At 38.8% G+C, this 21264-nt stretch overlaps 1 protein-coding gene across 13 annotated transcripts in view; it reads right to left on the reverse strand.

Moving 5' to 3' along the window:
* The window catches only part of fryl (furry homolog, like), a 202741-nt gene that overhangs the window by 86661 nt on the left and 94816 nt on the right, over nucleotides 1-21264 (reverse strand). For all 13 annotated transcript variants that reach the window (XM_059026514.1, XM_059026492.1, XM_059026502.1 and 10 more), the window contains 2 exons: nucleotides 20544-20743; nucleotides 7227-7280 (listed from right to left, as the gene is read on the reverse strand). In XM_059026514.1, coding sequence (XP_058882497.1) covers nucleotides 7227-7280; nucleotides 20544-20663 — 174 coding nt within the window. In that variant the 5' untranslated portion in view covers nucleotides 20664-20743. The remainder of the gene's footprint in view (nucleotides 1-7226; nucleotides 7281-20543; nucleotides 20744-21264) is intronic.

The following is a 21264-nucleotide window of genomic DNA, read 5'->3' on the forward strand; positions in this document are numbered from 1 at the left end:
CAGAAGGGATGTTGAAAAAGTCAAGTCTGATTAAGATGAAAGCACAACCTCAGAATTAATGAGTGAATGTTTAAAGCTGTGGATGAGTGTTATTGATGCTGCAGTCAGGCAGTGGGAACACAGACCGTGGGGTCTAAAAACTGCAAAGTCAGTCATATATTAAAGATTCAAGAGCATATTTGTTCTGACAAATCCTTAATCATTCAAACATGTTAAAACTGAAATGATGATTCAGGGAAACAGATTTTAAAAGTTGCTGTTTTAAATTTACTGATGCTGTATTTTTTTTTTTTTTAAACGCTTTTGTGAAAAACAAAGAGTATATTTTTGGGAAAACTAATCAAGTGCTACAGATTAAAACAGCCAGATTGCTGACTTTAAGTAAGGCAATTATTGACTGTACAGGAGTTGGACAAAATAGCGGAAGGCAGATCTGCTGAATCAACATGTAAAGCTGATCCTGGGGTAAGAAATGGTCATTCTTTCATCAATAATGTGTAGCGAAGGTAGGGAAAATGAATATTACTATACAGTCGTGAATTACACAACTATGTCAGAGACGAAAATAATGCAAAAAGATTTTAGAAGAGGCAGCCCTAGTTTTCTTTTTGTAAATGACAGCGCATCAATGTTCCGTGCTCCCAAGCTGCCTCTTGTATGGAGAGTGTTTTGTGAGGCATGATGGAGAGCTAACCTCCAATTTAGTCTCTCACAATAAAACTTTAACCATATAGGCTTGCAACATTTTTTGCATGGCATGCCAAAATTGCAACAGCATATGCAGTGAAAAAAAAGACAAACAAACATGAATTTAAGTGAAGCTCCAGGATCATTCAAAAATTGAAATGCTTGGGGCTCCCGAGTGGCACATCCAGTAAAAGCACTCGCTAGAGTGCAGGATGCGCTCTATAGCCTGGACGTCGCCGGTTCGAGTCCAGACTATTCCACAGCCGACTGTGGACGGGAGCTCCCAGGGGGGCGGCGCTCAATTGGCCGAGCGTCGCCCGGGGGAGGGAGGGTTAGGTCGGCCAGGGTGTCCTCGGCTCACCGCGCAGCAGCGACCCCTGTAGTCTGGCCGGGCGCCTGCGGGTTTGCCTGTAAGCTGCCCAGAGCTGTGTTGTCCTCCGACGCTGTAGCTCTGAGGCGGCTGCACTGTGAGTTCGCAGTGTGTAAAGAAGTGGGCGACTGACGGCACACGCTTCGGAGGACAGCGTGTGTTCATCTTCGCCCCTCCCGAGCATGGGCATTTCAAAATAATAAAGAAAATAATAAAAAACTAATTGGCAACGACTAAATTATAAAAAAAAAAAAAAAAAAAAAAATTGAAATGCTTATTTTATTATGTTGTTTTCAGCTGGTCTGATTACCATCACAGAAAGACAAATCCTTGTGTTACCTCAGTCAGCTATTTTCTCAAAGTCAAGATTCACTATATGAAAAGGATACTCTAAGGGCACTTTCACACCTAATTCGTGTGACCCTTTGATGTGGATTGAAATTCGGTTCGGTTTGCTTGCAGTGATATGTGAAACCTTTGAGAATCACGTAATAGCACAATGCGCATCAAAATGAGTGAACTGAAATCACTTGAAATGGTGGTCTCGGTTCACTCGGAAGGGGACTTAGAACGTTTGTCACTTTGCTCCGTTTCAACTTTTTGCAATGTAAAACAAAACCTATTCCAGTTCACTTGGAAACGAACCGCTCCAAATAGCGAAGCAAATCGTGCAAGTGACGTACTTCAGCGAGCACCAAGGAAAGGGTCTCCCCTTGTCACGCATACACAACACAGGGCTTGTCAAAACACACACACCAGACAAGAACACCACAAATGTCACATGGAACAGCACATCACAAAAAAATAGTATGGGGCTGATTTACTAATTGGTGCAACCTGCAACTTCAGTACAAGTTTCAAATACTTAGTAGGCCCACACGTATTGATTTGGACCAATCAGAATACATAAAATGAACTACGCATTTTCTACGTAGTGGCTGGTCATTTTAGAGTAGTACCTACGCTGTGGCTGGTTGTTTTACAGTAGTAAAACATTTTACCAAATGTAAAAAACCTGATCACATCACCCCTTGTCTTGCCCAACTGCACTGGCTACCTGTAAAGTTCAGGATTATTTTCAAAACTCTCCTGCTCACCTACAAATGCCCTTCATCACACAGGTCCCGAGTACCTCCTCAACCTGCTGACCCGCTATGTCCTTGCCCGCAAGCTGAGGTCCTCTGACTCTGGCCTGCTTATCCCTAAGCAAAAGTGCACCACACTTGGAGAACACTCGTTTAGCTTCATGGCTCCGACTCTTTGGAACTTTCTCCCAGCTTTGGTACGTGATGCTCCCACCGTCGCTCACTTTAAATCAACTCTCAAAACCCAACTGTTCTCTCTGGCTTTCCATGCTCTTTAAGCCTGATATCTGCTATTAGCTGCTGTGTTGCTGCTACTATTTCATATATTATGTTACTATCATGTATTATGCACTTTCCACTGTATTTAATGTATTATGGATGTTCTTGTTGTTACTGCATCTTGTAAACCGCATTGTGATGGTGGTCCACTATGAAAGGCACGACATAAAATAAAGATTGATTGATTGATTGATTGATTGATTGATTGATAAATTGATTACAGGCTGGTCATTTTACAGTCATGTAGCGTAATTACAAGAGTAGCCATTCACCTGCGGGATAACATCTTTTTAATTTAACACATGAAATATGCTTAAAAAACATCAAGAATAAGGAAAATTGCAAATCATGCCGGCAAGATTTTTTCTTCTACTGTGCAAATACAGATTTGCTGAGTGCTGCCGACTTTTTGAGACAGACAATGTTGACCGTAAAACGGTTCAGTTTGTATTAACAATGTAACCACTGAATTAAAGCGATTTCTACGGCTCTGAAACCGCCAGTTGATGCGCGTCTCTGAGGTTCCGGGTCTATCCATCTTTCACTGGACTTTACCAATGCCAAGCCCACACATACTAAAGTCAAATTAGAACATGTGCTAAACATCAATATACTATACTATTCAATGAAATGATGCAAATAGTGTTTGTGATTTCATTACTATTGTAGCAAGTGTGTTCTTTAAGCATAATAGCAAAAATGTCACAAGCAAAGAAAAGTATGAAATGACAATTCAATAATGATTTAGCACATCTATTACATCTGGCTTTTATAATTGTGCCAAACACACTCGCAGGGAAAATATTGTGCCAAGACAAAGAGATGCTGTCTGTACAGACATTAGTCACTGATGCATTTGCGCAGCTCCGCCTGAGTTTAGTAAACCAGCTCATGTTGCATCTGTATCTCACCACACTGTCATGCGTACAACATACACAACAAGCTATTATTATTATTATTATTATTATTATTATTATTATTATTATTATTATTATTATTATTATTATGCTAAACAGCTAAATTGCAGTTGGTTGAATGTAGAAGTACATCTTTTTCATAATAATGATTGTCTCTGGCATTTCCTCGAAAACAACAGTGTCAATTCTTCAGCAATGATTTGACGCTGTTATCACCAAATAAACCAAAATAACACAGACATCAGCACAACCACATCACGTAAAGTATTCTACATGTTGGGCATGAAACAAACAGACAAACAAATCTGAATGTAATTTAAAAAAAACTCAAGTTCTCTTGAATTTTTCTGGTGTGAACCAAAGCAAACTTGAAAAAAGAATAGTAAAAAACCTTACAAGTAGCTGCACTACATCAGCAGACAATCTGATTAGGTTATTGACATGTTTCAATAAGATGCTTCTCTTTGCAACATCAACTGTGAAAAATGAACTGAAAATACAAACCAATAGGGGGCACTATAATATAAATAATAATAATAATAATAATAATAATAATAATAATAATAATAATAATAATAATAATAATAATAATAATAATAATAATAATATGTAAAAATAAATAAATAAATAAATAAATAAATAAATAAATAAATACAATTCTGAACTGTGAAACTAAATATGTGTTTAAGAAATAAGTTAACACAAAGTTCTAGCTCTCAAAAACATACTGTCCAAGAACAAAGACCCCTTGGATGTTTCATTAAGGAATTTGGAGTTTCATGTGGTGTCTTTCAGGCTAACTTAATTTGCTTACAGAGTTGTCTCTCAACAGCTTGAGAGCCAGAACTATGCACTCCTGGCACTATCAACTCTGTATACTAACCAATCTGGATAATAAAGCACTTGCTGAAATTACAGAATTATTTTTTATCTGAACATATATATATTCTGTAACAGTTTGTACAATGTTGAATGTTTCAGCATATGCAATAAAAACCACAACAAAGGATAAACCAAAAAGTCAAATGTTTGTGTCCCGTTCCAAATTCAGCCACTAATCCAGCAATTCAGAAATGAAATCAATCAATTTAAAAGCGCTGGCATTACAAAATTACTCCGCTATATACACAGCATGCAGTACTACCTGTGCTTTGCATTTTCAAAAGGGTCAACTGCTTGCCATCAGTATTCAGCTCCACTCCTGTGCCTCAATATAAAACACGCCCAAGAGCACAAGGGTGAATTGTGATGTAAGAAGGGTTTACAAGGACACATTTCAACTACCTCGTGCCAGCTCATCTGTGCATTCTGTGCACGTCACTGTCTTTTGTTAATGAAACATTGCATGATGCAGGCTCATTATAATTGCATGAGGTAGGGTCTGAATGGATGAATGGCAAAACTCACGGAACTGACAACACCTTTTACTTTTTTAAAACCACACCATTTTTTTTATTTTATAAAGATTTTCTTTTTCTTCTACTTATCGACTTCAGAACATTTCAATCTTAGCTCAGTATAATAAACCATTTGTACAGTAAAAACCTGTATTGTATGCCCTGGTCCTCTACTCAATACATTCATTAACACTGTGTTATTCAACATCCCAGGTGCATTTATTAGAGAACACTATAATATAAATGTAAAAGAAGAACCTATGTAGATGTTCATTCCTTTTAATATCACATGGATTCCTTCATCTGGTAAAAAAGGTTTAGAAGAAATAGATGGCAGATGGTCCAATTTTAGCTGATGAATCAACATTTATGGCCTTGAAATCTTGTATCCAGTTAACATACAAAACAGAAGAGAACAGCTGCAGCTTTGGCTGCACAGGGTTGAGTGTTCATGAGTGCAGAACGGGAGTAGAGAGAAGGTAAAAGTATATATCTGTAAGTAAACAATTGCTACCCGTGCTACTTGTTACGTGTTTAATTTAGGGTTCTGTCTGTTTGTTCTGGCTAACGTGCCGATTTGTTTTGGAAAGTGTTTTGTTTTGTTAAAACTATTTATTTTGTTTAATAAAAAGCTGAGCGCCATTGCGTCTCAGTTTCGCCCGGAAATTGCCTGTGTTGTTGCATTCATTTCCTGGCCTGACATCACCCCTACAGCCATCCGCCTCCAAGATTCAGGCCAGGGAAAGTACTGCAGGGTGTTTTTTTTTTGTAATTATTTTTTTTTAAAGTTTTTGGGGAAAAAAAAAAACAGTGGGACTGGATCAAGGACAATCCTGGGCTGGAGAATCAGTCCATCCCCAAATTATGGATGGGGGCTGATGGGATGCCTGGCAGCGAAGACACAACCTAAGGTCACTGGAGGAGGTGGTAGAGATGGTCCTCGTCTACTTAGAGGCAGACCTGGAGGGAACAGCAGCCCAGGTACCAAGTGTCTCCAGCACGAGAGGGAGAAGCCCCACTGTCTCCAGCGTGAGAGAGGGAGGAGCCATGCCTATCCCAGCGACTGAAGGAGAGCCGCACCAGTCCCTCGTGAGCTACCCACCGCTCCCGCCTTCGCCGGCGGGGGGGGGGGACGACTACCCGCCGCTCCCACCTCCACCGCTATGGGAGGACTACCTGCTGCTCCCATATGCACCACCTGGGGTTCCTGTCCCGTACCGCTGGGGGCTGCCTGTCCCCTGCAACGTCTGGGGCTGCCAAGCCTGCAACGTCTAGGGCTGCCGAGCCTGCAAAGCCTGGGGAGTCCCGCTCGCCGTCGCCTGGGGTCACCTGCTAGCCTTTTCTGGGGCTGGAGGAGCCAGCCTGGGAGCCGTTAATGACTCCGCTGACAGCATTTCCCGCTGTCTATGTATATTTGTGCCCTATTTATTATGATTTAGTGTATTATGATTTATGTATTTTATATGACGGCGAAAATCCAGTGTTTTGATTTATTATGTTTGGCAGGATGAGAGAGGTGCCTTCCGCCATTATTTGTTTTCTTAGCAGATTTCTTAGCAGATGCCCTTATCCAGGGCGACTTACAATTGTTACAAGATATCACATTATTTTTACATATAATTACCCATTTATACAGTTGAGTTTTTACTGGAGCAATCTAGGTAAAGTACCTTGCTCAAGAGTACAGCAGCAATGTCCCCCACCTGGGATTGAACCCACGACCCTCCGGTCAAGAGTCCAGAGCCCTAACCACTACTCCACACTGCTGCCCTTTTGTTTTAAAAATACCTCGTAAGAATGCGTGACTGTCAACTACTGATTATTTAACTAGCTGACAGTCACACAGAATTAATAAACTCATGCAAAATGTGACCAAGAGAAATAAGATCATTAATAGCTAGTTAATCCCTCGGTCACCACTATAAAGACCTGCATCTTTGGCTGCACAGGGTTCAGTGTTCATGAGCAGAGAACGGGAGTAGAGAGGAGGTCAAAGTAAATATCTATAAGTAAGCACGGTACTTGTTTAATTTAGGGTTCTGTTTGTTTGTTCTGGCCAATGTGCCGATTTGTTTTGGAAAGTTTTTTGCTTTGTTAAAACACTTTATTTTGTTTAATAAAAAGCTGAGCGCCATTGGGTCTCAGTTTCACCCCGCAATTGCCTGTGTTGTTGCATTCATTTCCTGGCCTGACTTCACCTCTACAGCCATCCTATTCATAATATGAAAATGTTACCAGCTATTTAGCATGTTCCTATTTGCATTTCAGCCTGAAAAAAGTGGATATTTAGTTAAGAAAACACAGGAATTGAAGACATATACTTGGCTTGCTCTCAGATACTGGAGTAAAAGCAAGGAATGCTGCTGCAAGGTCAGATCTGGGTTCTGACAGCACTGCAAACATGATCACTATAGTTAGTGCTAGTTCAAAAGGGTAAACTACTCTAATCCAGAGGATTGATTGGTTGTATAATAAATCCACTCTTTCTTACCTGATCAAACTGTGTGTCTTCACCTCTTTGTAGGGATCTGGACAACGGCTTCTCCTAAAATTGTAATTGAAAAAAATACGTTAAACTCAAATTTTGTTGACAAAAGACTACTGTACAAAATCAAGCGTATTAGGTACATAAAATGTTTATTTGCATATCTCACTGCAGCTATTCAATGGTCATAGTAAAATTTACACATAATAAGGTGGGGGGTGCAAAGTAAGATTAAAAATGTACAAATATACAATTTGGGAGATGTGCTGCGGCCCGATCGCCCCCGTCCCATACTAATCATTACATTATTCTACCACCTGTCATCACAAAATCATTACCTACAGTGTATTTGCCTCTGATAAAACAATTCACACTAAAAAGTGATATCTTCCTTTCTAATCTTTTTTTTCAAAACAGTACTGTATACTGTAGTTTAAGCCACAGCAGCTAGCTTGTAAAGTACTTTTGATATGTGACAAAAAGTGAAGGGTTATTGGGGAAGAATACATTTATTTTTGTTTAAAAGGACTCTGTATGACATCCTCTTCAGCCAATCAGATTAAACTAACTCTCCCTATACCGACATACTGTAGTTTACTTGTTAAATACATTTAGGCTACGGAACAAATCAGACCAGCAAAATTTCACCACTGCTGTTATGACACAAATTGCCATGGATTCACAGAAACAGCAAGCTACAAAAGACAGTATTGTCAAAAAACATAAGTAACAGTAAAATCCCCATGACCTCCATCTACTGTTAATAAAAAATCATTCGTGTTAGGGCTACATACTGTACATACAGACAAACGGACAAAAATCCACTTCATCCCCAGATTCTGAAAGACATATTCTTTAAAGTGCAATATACTCTGTATCCAAGACATGGATTTTAAAGCCTTGGCTATGACACTTTTTTGTTTTATACATTGGGTCTAACTGTTTGTTTAATAGTACACCATGTTCAGTTCTCAGGTAAATTAATATTGGGAATCAGTTACTTTACGGTTATTACTTCGTATTAATAAGTGTGAGCGACCCTGAACAAAAACAGAAGTAAGGTACTTCACCAGGACAAATAAGAAGCACACATATTTAGCCCATAACCTAATAATTATTTGGATGATTTCAAGTACAAAAGAATAAGTTATTCTTTTATCTCAGTGTTGTCATCCAGAAAAAAAGCATTGCATACGTTAAAACATCAACTTACATTTTCAGAAACATTTAAAATCATACACCTTTATTTCCACAATGCCAAGAGAATTCAAGCAGAAAAATAATTTTAACTTTTCTTTACGTGAACAAAACACTGTCCTGGAAAATCTTATCTACATTTTCTGGGATCAATATATTCATTATTGAGAGAAAAAAAAAAGAAAAAAGAAAAATACTACTGTAGTTTAGAAAAAACCTCTGTACAGAAACAAGTTTAGCATTAAACAAAACCTGGCTGAACGAACTCTGATACAAAGAGATCTGACACATACTAAACCATGAAAAAATCAACACGGCAATCCCATTCAAATGTAAATCATGCACTGAAGCTACAGTACTGTACAGTGAGCCGAGGACACCCTGGCCGACCTAACCCTCCTTCCCCCGGGCGGCGCTCGGCCAATTGAGCGCCGCCCCCTGGGAGCTCCCGTCCACGGTCGGCAAAGAGATAGCCTGGACTCGAACTCGCGACGTCCAGACTATAGAGCACATCCTGCACTCTACGCGAGTGCTTTTACTGGATGCGCCACTCGGGAGCCCGAGGAAAATACTTTTTAGTATTTCATTTTTAGTATTTCATGTTAGATTTCGAAATGCCACATTTCAGTTTTTCGTTAAGTACATGGAAAACTACATGTACTATGTAATTAAATCTGTTAACATAACATTATTCAGAAGGTTTCATTCGACTTTATGAATATAATTAATTCTACAGGGTGATGCAAAACTTTTGGCAACAGCTGTACATAACATGTACAATAAGAGAGACACTTTCCTGTTCACTGAATTGAATGACAAGTGTACTGTAACAACATCTTTCAGGATGCAACGTCAATGAGCAAAAAAATTACTAGTTTTTTTTTTTTTTCACATCCCAAAAACCATCAAAAAACTAGCCAATCCCACAAGCAGATGATATATTGAAGTATATATGGGCACAGGCATGCAAGGTGTTCTTTCCAGTCAACTTTTCTACAAATGGAGATGAGCTTGGCATTACATTTTGTATTATTATTTGTCAAGAACTGTGTGGGACACAGTAAGAGGGAGGAAATCCTGAGTGGGAATACAAGCTTCACTGCTCTCTACCTGTGTCAAACTAGACCGGATTCCACTGAAACATCTCAGATCTGCTGCTATCCTTGCAAATTTCTACACGACGAAGTAATCCCGACTAGCCTGTTTTTATTCTTAAAACTATTTTTTTAAATGTATATGAAGTGGAAGAGTTGTTTTATTTATCTTCAATCATCTGCCTTTTCATTTAGCATGCCCAGGTCAACAATTACTGTACAGTGTGTCCTTCCATACCAGCCTGTCTTCTCCAATGTACTGTAGATTCATTTGGTAAGGTATTCTAGCTAATATTCTCTCATCCTTCTGTTTGAACACATGCTTAAGCCACTGCCATGGCAACTTATCCAAATTATTTTCCCTTCATCGGATGTAATCAACTGATTTTTTGAAAAACAGTATTCCAAATTTTTATCTAAAAATGTGTGACAAAACCATTGATGCAAAACCACCCCCAACACAGACACAATGTTCTACTTGATTCAACCTCTGCCCTAGACAGCGTTACAGTAAATCCCTTTGCTGGTCTGACTAACATCTGGGGATATAATTGATTTGCACAGTGTGGAGGTACAGTGAGTTGTTCCTTTTGTGTAGTGTGAAAGCTTGGGAAGCTAACACACAGCCTTCCATGCCAACCACACAGCTCCCTGCTGATCAAGAGCAGACATTGGTAATGCCAAACAACGATGAAGAGGATCCCTCAGCTACACCAGTCTCACTTCTCACTGCAGGTGATGCTGTGTGCTGAAATGATGATAGGGTTTCTGACAACATCAAACGAGAAGAGTCAATGGTGGAAAAAGTGTCTTCCATAGTCAATATGCCAAATCTGCTTTAATCCCTATTAAGTGAGGGTTACCATTAGTAATGTAGAGGGTATAAATTAACATTTTTCAACTAGCAAATGTGAATCATTTTAGGTATATTTAACATGGGTATTAGTACACTATTTTTAATAGCTATCAACTCTCTTATTGAAGTCTGTGGTACTTTCCATAACCCTTACAAACTGTCCTAAAAATAATACATACTGTACTACAGCAAGACGTAATTAAAACACAAACAACAGTAATCTGATGCGAAAAAACCGTACAGCAGTAAGCAGACTAGAGTGACCATTAGACAATAAATCTCTAGTGATGAATGCATCTGCCTGACTGGTGCCATGCTGAACTCCCACTATCCTCATTACAAAGCTTTGTGGAATATGGCATCTCATATTACTTTGTTAAGCAGGCTGGAACACATGCACCAAAAACCTTTTCTTTTAGACTGGATTAAAGAAAAAGGTTAAAGAAAAAGTCGAAATTGTAGGTTCAATATACTGTGGCCTAATTTGTATTAACGGTATACCTACACCGTCATGACCAGAGTTATGAAAAGTGCAAAACTACTGTATCACAATCACATCTAAACCTTAAAACACACTTTCTCAGTATCAAACAAGTGGAATTAAATGACTTGTGCTGTTAGCTTTAAATAACTTGTGCTGTTAGTGTTATTTCACGCCTTTAGTTTTAAAGGCGTCAAATTCACTTTTAATTGATACTATACAAGGCAGATTTCAAAATACAGGCCTAGCTGTAAATTATACAGTACTGTATAGACTACATTTGAAGAATTTATAGACAATCAGAATGGCAGTGATTGACACACTCACTCAGTGACAATGGTCACTAATAGTTTCATTGTTCAATAATACTCACACGTCCTGCACTCTGTCTTGGGTTTAAGAACCACTCTCAATATAGTAAAATCATCAGGAGACGCTAATAAAACTGTTCCACACCTCTAGCAGCATGAACAATGCTTAATAGCAAACCTACTGTACAGACTGAGGTGAGACATTCAATTATTATTATTTATTTCTTAGCAGGCGTCCTTATCCAGGGCGACTTACAATCGTAATGGTGATAACGGAGGTTTAGCAGGGCCTGGCACATATTTCTAACCCTGCAATGCACATTATATTCATGTTTAATATTTAATACAATCGTGTGAAGACCAGTAATTCTAAACATTAAAAAAACACACATCTAGACTGTAATATATTCAAGAGCCATTAACGATTTAAGGAAAAAATTCTACCTGGATACCAACCTTTTGACTTCCAGTACTATCCAACAGAACCCTTGCACTTTCAAAACAAGCTGGCAACGTACAGTAAAGAGACCAGATAACTACAGCAATTGAAATAAATAAACAAAAATACAAATAAAATGTTTAGAGTTCGTTTCACTTTTTGGTTCAGTGCAGTTGATTTGATTTGATTTGATTTGATTTGATTTGATTTGATTATTTCCCAGTTTGGGACTGTGGGATTCCATGACCTTGGGAGTCGATAATCAAAGAGCCCTGAACCAAGCTGTGTTTGAATTTTAGAAAAGGTTGGATTATCAGAGCATGAGATTATAGGCTGCAGGCCTAACAGATATTTGTATTTACCAATATGGCACCTGGCCCTTGATTAGTTTAAACACAAATAACATTGTGTGTGTTGGTATCAATCCAGAACAAAGTAAGGACAAATAATCAACAGCAAAGGGGAAAAAAAATAAATGTAGAGAAGCAGCAGCACAATTTGAGGCAACATTAACAATGGGGCAGTTTACAAGCAAAAACTGAAAAGATCTCTTGTGCTTTTATGGTCATGACAGTTCTGCTTCCACGTTTACATGAGAGTTTATTTTAGAGAGAGAATTTAGTCGTCCAAATGCAAACGACCTCATTAATAATAAAATAATGGGAGGGTTTATTTAAAAATCACCAAACGCGCTGAAAAGAGATGCTGCGCGATAAAGGATATCGTTCAAATAATGCATAGGGGTTTACATGAGGTTTTACGCGCTAGGCAGAGATGAAGAGAAGGTTACCCCCCATCTGTCTAGAATGCAAAAGGCTTGCAGTTAAAACGGTTCATGCTGCCAAGAAGAAGAAAATAATAATAGTTATTACTATTATTGTTTAGAATTAGTTGTTCTAGAAATGGTAGAAGTAGCATGTGTACAAAAACCGACAGCACTCACCAATTCTCACTACTGCTTTTCTTATGCTTCTTAGGCTACTGATGTCCTTTCACACACCCATATATATTAGTCTTAGCCAACTACGTAATTGTTAATGTGCTAAACAAAAGGATTATGCGTTCAATAATCACACATATGCGTTAATGTGGAACAAATATATTAAAAACAACTCATGATGTGTTGGTTTCAAACACAGGTACTTTGTTGAAATATTAAAATTAATTATGCAGAAAATGTGGAAACTTACACAAACGCTGTTATGTATATAATAAATACATAATTTGTGTGTATTTGCTAATTAGTTATAAGGGTTTATAAAATCATAGGCCTACTTACAACGTGGTTGCGACAAAAATGGATGGATGGAGAAGACGCAGACAAACACTGGCCAGATTAAGTCTTGTATGGGAAGAACTCCTTCAGTCCCATTCAATGGGTTTGCAAGAAAGGAATCGTATTGTGCGCAGAAATTTGGCGTGCAACGCAACCACCTCTTGGTGCAGTTGATCAGACGATGCTCCTGGATCAGCAGCTACAGAGTTCAAACCAACTTTAATTTAAAGAAGAACAGTTGTGAATTCCTTCACAGCTTTTGTTTTACATGTGAATCCTAAGAATAATATGTGAAAAACAAAACATATCGCATATGCGCACACACTTAGCCCGACATGCGTAAAGTGGCTTGATATCCCCAACTATTTGTTTTTTCACAAATTATTCTTAGGCTTCACATGTAAAACAGAAGCTGTGAAACAATTCACATTTGGCATCCTTTAAATTAAAGTTGGTATGAGCGCTGTAGCTGCTGTGGTTGAGGAGATAAAGCCATTTTACGCATGGCTGAGGCTAAGTGTGCGTATGTGCGGTATGTTATTATTTTCCATAAATTATTCTTAGGATTCACATGTAAAACAGAGACTGTGAAACAGTTCACAATTGGTCTCCTTTAAATTAAAGTTGGTTTGAGCACTCTAGCTTCTGTGGTTGGCGAGATACAGCCATTTTCATTCATGTCGGGTTAGCTTGAGTCGAATATCAAACGAATATCAAACGTCAAGCTAACTTTACCGAGGTAGCATATTTTAGTTTAGAAAAGTAAATGATGGCTGGCGCAGTTACCATATTATATTGATGGGGCTGGTATTTCACAGGACGTCTGGAATGATGAGGATTCCAGCAAATGGTCTGATGCACCCATTAACCGGTGCATTTCCTCCCAGAACCGAAATTGGGACCTCGAGCTTTGACCGCAGGACTGCAGGCGTTTTCTCTCCTGCAGGCGTTTTCTCTCCTGCAGGCACAGATATTTCAGTTTCTTGAATTTATCTCGTACCTGCAGGAGCGTTCTATTTATACCAAGTTCAACCAGAGCACCGGTAATACTGGTGAAAATGGTGGCATTTATTTGGCGAGGTCAATCCAGTTCATCCATAACCCCCAGGTCCGCAATAATTTGGAGGAGGGAATGAGTTTCCTCATCCGTCCAGCGGTCCTGGTGTTTCGTGCTGTCAGAAGGGGTGGAAGCGTAAAACATCCTGCGGGAAAAAAGCTACATTATTCATAGTATTATTATTATGATAATAATGCTGGTCATAACAATCTAGTAGTTCTCATGCATCATTCATAATACACTGAAATTAATAAATAATGGTATAAATCAACATCTCTATATGCAATTTATATATAATTTAGCCGCGACCCTTATCAGGAGAAGCGGATTGATAATGGATGGATATTTAGCTGATTTGTATTAGTAAGACTGGGATAAGGAAAATCTTACTTGCGCTACAGAGGAGGACAGAAAGACCGTATCCCTGAGAAGAGCGTTCTTTTACACAGGGGAAGTGGAGGAGGTATCGTGTTATTTCATGAAAGTCTATCGTTAAGTATTTTGCACAACTGTGGAGTTTGTTGCTATGGGACTAATTAGGCCAATTAGCGTGCACTTTACCAAAGTGTAATGACACTTAAGTCACACACTTTTTCTGCAGTGCACTTTTGTAACAAGCACAATCATGCGTCATTTGCGTGTGACACGTCATGAATGCACTATAGTAGCGCGATTTAAACTTGCATGTAAACACCGCCAATGTGTGGATTAAACAAATTACCAGTCCAGGGCCCAGATCGAAGCGATGCGCAAAATTAGTGCCTCGCAAAAATTAGTGCTTTTGCACAAAAATTGATATTTTCCAACACGGCACAAAACAGTTGCGCGAAGTTGGGAAAATAGCATTTTTTTGCTCAATTCGCAAATGTGTTTGTGCCTCTCAAAACCACCTGCACATTCATTACTGATATAGCAGAAATGCACAAGAGCTACGCGTGAATGCACAGAATTGGAATACTACACGACAATGGACTGTTAACAATACCCTACCAAGCAGCTATCATAGGTGTTACAGTACATATCAATATTCCTCTCTGAAATATAACCACACTGAAATATAACCTGCACATGGAATGCAAAATCAAAGCTCAACACACATCGGTAGCATTGGCACCCCTGAAGTTGTATGCCCACCCCCACAAATACATAAATAAGCTACTAAATGGAGAAATGAAACAATGGACCACAGGATAGTGTAGGCTATTCAACATATAATTTAAATAAAAATATATTGTAGCGACTTGCTAACTGGATAAGTGTCAAGATGAAGGAGAAGGACAAAATATCAAATTATATTATAAAGACCCGTGCTCCTTACAATATACATCAACACATTTACAGAAGTGTGGACTGTAAAACAAACCCACAATGCTGAAAACACTACTCTATTCGAAAGCCCCTAAGACAGGAATCTCAGCATGGAGCCGGCCAAGAACACTGCCTGTGGATGCAGTCTGCACATGTGTATCCCTTACTCATACTCCTGCTGAAAACCCCTTCCAACCGCCCCCCCTCTCACCACGCCCCCTGCTCCTACCACACCTGTATGGCATAGTCAATAGCATGGAATGCAGATCGCGGGTGTCAAAGTATGCTTCTGATATCAATGAGAAATAAATAACAAAAATAAATTAAAAAAAAAAAAAATTCTAAAAAAAAGTCAGCTTTGTCCTTATACCTGAGTGTGGAATTACTGGGTGAGTGGCATGAAAAGGAAAGGGAGCCTTTGGAGAATGCAACTACAGGGATATTTTACAGATTGAGCTCTTGGGCACTGCGGCCCTTTGCCAATGTTGCTGAGGATAGGGCACTTAGCTAAACGCATGTAACAGAAACAGTCTGCGCATTGCAAGTCTGTCATGCTTATCGCAAAACTTTTCATTCAAATTTGGCCTTCGTAGCAATTCAAATAATTTTGTGCTTAAGCATATGAAATTTGCAAACATGCATACATTTGTATCTAATGTTTATCATTATCACAGACAGGCATAAGCATGGCTAATAAGCTAAACATTTAAAAAGGGCCATTACATTTTTTGACTTTCTTGTTTTCTGTTACAGTACCATCCGTTTTTTTCTTTTTTTTTTTTTCTCTCTCAGTATTAGCCATGATCCCGTTTATCAAACAGCTATTGCTCAGTGTCTGGAGTAATCTTATTTTTGTAATGTGTTTTTTGGCAAGAACTGTAAGTCACCCTGGATAAGGGCGTCTGTTATAAACAACAACCCCAGCTGGGTTCACCTTTTTTTTTTACAGCATATATATATATATATATATATATATATATATATATATATATATATATATATATATATATATATATATATATATATATATATAAAAATAATAATAATAGATGGGGGCTCCCGAGTGGCGCATCCAGTAAAAGCACTCGCTAGAGTGCAGGATGCGCTCTATAGCCTGGACGTCGCCGGTTCGAGTCCAGGCTATTCCACAGCCGACCGTGGACGGGAGCTCCCAGGGGCCGGTGCTCAATTGGCTGAGCGTTGCCCGGGGGGAGGGAGGGTTAGGTCGGCCAGGGTGTCCTCGGCTCACCGCGCAGCAGCGACCCCTGTAGTCTGGCCGGGCGCCTGCGGGCTTGCCTGTAAGCTGCCCAGAGCTGCATTGTCCTCCGACGCTGTAGCTCTGAGTCGGCTGCGCGGTGAGTTCGCAGTGTGTAAAGAAGCGGGCGGCTGACAGCACACGCTTCAGAGGACAGCGTGTGTTCATCTTCGCCCCGGTGGTAGCGATGAGCTGAGCCTAAAAAATAATTGGGCATTTCAAATTGGGGAGAAAATAATAAAAACTAATTGGCAACGACTAAATTTAAAAAAAAAATAATAATAATAATAGATGGGATTCAGTGAGTTACAGGAAAATAATTCCATCTAGGATTTCTGTTATGTCATAAATTACGAGACCGAAGGTCGAGTAATTTATAAGCTGTCACAGAAACCTGACACGGAATTGTTTTCCTGTAACTCACTCTATTATTTTGTATAATACATGGATACGCATGTGATGCTACTATTATGTCGTTATCCGTTAGTGCTTCAGCTTTATTTGGGTGATTGCCTTGTTTTAAATTTCTCGTTCCTATCCAGTTTCTGAGATAAGAATGTACCAGCTTTACATCATTTTTTTTTTTTAACATATTCTCATTGTGTTGATCATTAATGGACATTTCTGTACTGTGGGTGTTGTCGAGTGATTGAAAACGAGACATTTTGTGTTTGAATTGAAAGTGATGGTCTCGAGGAGTCGAATGGGTCAAAGTTCAAGAGGAATTATCACTTTTTGATGTCACTACTGTGGTATTACGCTTTTTTTTCCCCTGAATGGCTCAGGATGCAAATACAGCCTTCATCCATGTATTATATATTAACTTTAAATTAGCAATACAGTAGCCTAGCCTACTACTGTATAAGCAGTGTCTTTGATATTGAAATCTATGAGAATGCAAGGTAAGGAGGTGCAAACTGTTGCTTGATCGATCTAGGGTTGATGTACTGCTGTATGTGTCTATTAAAGTAAAGCTTTCCATTCATTATACAGGTAGTTGTTTAGTATCTGCCAGGTCTGTCTATGTTACATACCGACGGTATGCACTATGATACCGTGCTGTACTCTTGATTCTGTTTTGGGAGTTATTCTTTCAGCATCAAGAAAGCATGCTTGGGAAAGGGATTCGTTTTCTTTCGGTCAGAAAGAACGATCATGATTGCAGCTTCCCTGTTTATTTTTTAAACATGTATTAACACTAGTGATGCTGCGATCACAATCGTTCTTTTGAATATAAATCATTATATAGATGTGGACAGAACCTTGTATGATGGCTGGGTGTTTTCCATTGTTGTAGTAACCTTGGATGGCAGGATCTTGCAAACTGTCGGACACTCCTGCTAAATTGCACTATGCATACATTATATTTGTGCACAGCGCAAAACATTTGCGATGCGTATAACCCTTTTTAATATCTGGGTCCAGGTTTTAAAAATAAATAAATAAATAAATAAACAAACACCCTACAGTACGTTACCTGTAAATGCCAGCCTTACCAAACCTTTTAGATTGCTGGTAAAGGTATCAAGCAACTAAAACTTCTGAACAATAAGGAAAGTTTTTAAAATGTGAAGTGGGCTTCTGCAAATGTTAGCTGCCACTGTTCTCTGCATAATTAACAGCATTTTAACTAATTTGGTTTTAAAACCATGAAGGTCAGTAAAACCAGCCCTAATACCATCAGCCAAGCAGCAAAACTAATTATAATCTTCGATGTGCAATGTCCCCGAGTGACCTCTATCTGCATCTCCCAGCTGCCATGCCGATGCATTTCAGAGCCTGAGAAATAATAGGAACAAGAAGTCTGAGTCATAGCACACGTTCACTAAAATCTGATTATTAGAACACATAAGATCATATAGGTTTTTTTCCCTCCTATAAAATCTGTCTCTCAGGTGACCACTCATACATCCAAAGCCTTTAAAATGCAACACAGGCAAGACAAGGCGATTTAGAGATAATGTACTGTATACTGCACTTTCTGCATATTTTTTTTTTCCATTATGATATCAATATCAGGAATAAAAAGACAGAACAAGTGCAGTTTGCTTTCACACATTCCTGAACATAAAAACACTTTTGTTCTTTCGTACCTTGCTATTCTATATGATGGTATGCATATTTGTAAATCTTGATGAAACCATGATGGCATATTATTTCACATTTCTGAAAATATTGGCAGCAGTTAAATTAATTTTGTTTCAATTATTTTTGAGCCCCAGAGTTTGAACTGAATTTAAAAAGACTAGAAAAGCCTTTTTTCATTGTCATTATTAACAGTAGTTCACAATATTGGTGCCAAGCAGTAGTTGCATTTTGCCTTGTGTTTTTGCATTTGCACATTCTAGACACCTGCAGTAAGATGGATTTGACCAACTTTGATAATCTTTGATCACCTTTTATTTTATAACCTGCCTCATACAGCAAGCCAGGCTAAGTTTATTGAAAATCTCAATTACTTGAATTATAAAACTCCTCACTAGTCCTTACAAACAGGGCTCTGTTATGGTTTACCGATCTTCAATACATCATACAGAACATGTCACTTCAACCTAAATAATGAAGCCCTTATACCTCAAGACTAGAGGTGGTTCTTTGATCTGAAGACCAGAGAACCAATGAAAACGCAGTTTGGCCAGCATTCTGGGAACACATATAAGCCCTACTGGGAAAAAAATCACACACACACACACACACACACAGTTCCACTATGTACACCCTCCATTTCCTTCAGCAAAAGTGCAAACCACTTTCACTCTCTTTAGTTCTCTTCAGATCTCTCCAGGTCTATCTAACGGTAAGTTTATTTCCATTGGCTCACAATGTTATTTCTAATTTTGGCTCTTCTGCTATCAAACATACTTTGTTCTTCATTCTGTCCGCATTGACTGAACTGCATACTTGAAACAGGAAACCCTGCCCTCTTGTTGATTAATGCAGGGTTTGGATAGGCAGATACACAAAGAGGTTATTAATATATGCATTAAAAGCTTTTTTCCCCCCCACTTAAGTGCTTCTGTTATCACTTCAATTCTCCCAGTTGCATGGTCATTGACTTGGCTCTCTCAATTTACCATATTAAAGCGATTCTTACAAGGAGAAATAGCAGTATGGCTCCTCACCAAACGGCCCTGGAACATAATTGCACTTCTTAAACAGTACCACTTTACCGCAGTTAGTTATCTCATTTAACACTTGACACAGTATGTCAGAATTATTTACGGTCCCTTGATGTCCAGGGTAGCAAACAGAACAGTCTACAGATAGTTACAGGTGCTGTGGTAGCAAGTTAACCAGTAGTTAACTGGTTTCAGAACAGTATTCTTAACTTTGCAGAATGAACGTAGTGTTGGAAATGCAGAGGTTCAGTGGACAAGAACTCAGGAAGTTCAGACCCCTTGTTTACTAATTCTATTCTTTACTAAATGTAATAACTAACTGTCTCCTCTGAAATCTATGCAAAAGAATATCCTAATCAAGCAGTTCGTCAGTTGTATTCCAGTGTTAGAATTAGATTAATTTACTAGCACTTTATTTAATTTTTCCACCTCAAAAATGGAAAGTTGTACTTTTTGGGGTAAAATGAACAGAATTTCTCATCCAGTCATTTTGCATGATTTGATCTGTTACAATACTCCAAAGTTAACTTTTCCCAAATATTTCATTTTAGTACAGGTTCAATATGCTTTTTAAACATTTGTTGATTTCCAGTACTGTAAACAGTGTTCACCGTCTGTGAGATTAAATCAGAACCGATTCCGAAATCTATACCAATTCAAAAAACAGTACTGCAAAGGTAATTACTGCAGATTTGCCAAGTAAGGTTGGCTAGACAGTGATATTGGGTTAGTTTTCATTTTAGGACTTGGATTACCAGGTCAGGGTGAAGAAATGAGCACAAAACAGATACAAAAAGTATCCAAAATTGATCAGAGATTGGGAGAACAAATCTAACAAACCAGGGCTGTGCTTTTAGAAAAAACAAAGATTTCATGGCTTTTTATTTCAAAAGTAGGTTTTATAGCATGCTGTATCAGTGTGGCACTCACCAGTGGCTCTGCCATCACCACTTCAATCTTCTTTTCTGCCAGGATTGCGAACTCTGCAAAGAGGCTCTTGATGACATACTCTCCAGGCTTGAGCTCCGGGTCGATGGTGATGTTCGACATGATGGCACTCCTCTTCTCCCAGATGGAATTGTAACTGGGAGAAACTCGACGTCTACTCACGCTGGATACTGGTGCCGAGGCTAAAACACAAGGCAGAAAACATTTAACTCAGAGGGCATGGACTGAAAAACAAACAAGGACATTTACAGTAGTACAGATCAGACCACATTTTCTATCCCTTAAAGTGAATTCCCATATTGCAGATCAAAATTAAAAACTGTTGTGCCAGTGTGGCGGGGTACCCCGCCCCTGTGTGTATTTTATATTTATATGTTGCGTGTGGTGTATTAATGTCAGTGTATGTGTATTGGTGGATATAATGTTGGGTTATGTAGCATGAGTGTTATAACATGTATAATTGTATTTAGACACAAGGAAGGCACAATCACTTCACGTGCAGATTAAAAGGGGTATTTGTATGGGGGCACGGGAAGTGCACAAAGTAGTTCACGTGCAGATGTACCGAGATTCCAATTGAATGATTGATTAGCAATCCAATCTCAGTACAGCTGCATAAAAGGGTGAATGTTTCACTCACTCAGGGTTGGGTGTTCGTAAGTGAAGAACAGGAGAGAATTTATAAAGTTAAAATAACAATTGC

Source organism: Acipenser ruthenus, chromosome 1 (genome assembly GCF_902713425.1).
Source record: "Acipenser ruthenus chromosome 1, fAciRut3.2 maternal haplotype, whole genome shotgun sequence".
NCBI classification, from domain to species: domain Eukaryota; kingdom Metazoa; phylum Chordata; class Actinopteri; order Acipenseriformes; family Acipenseridae; genus Acipenser; species Acipenser ruthenus.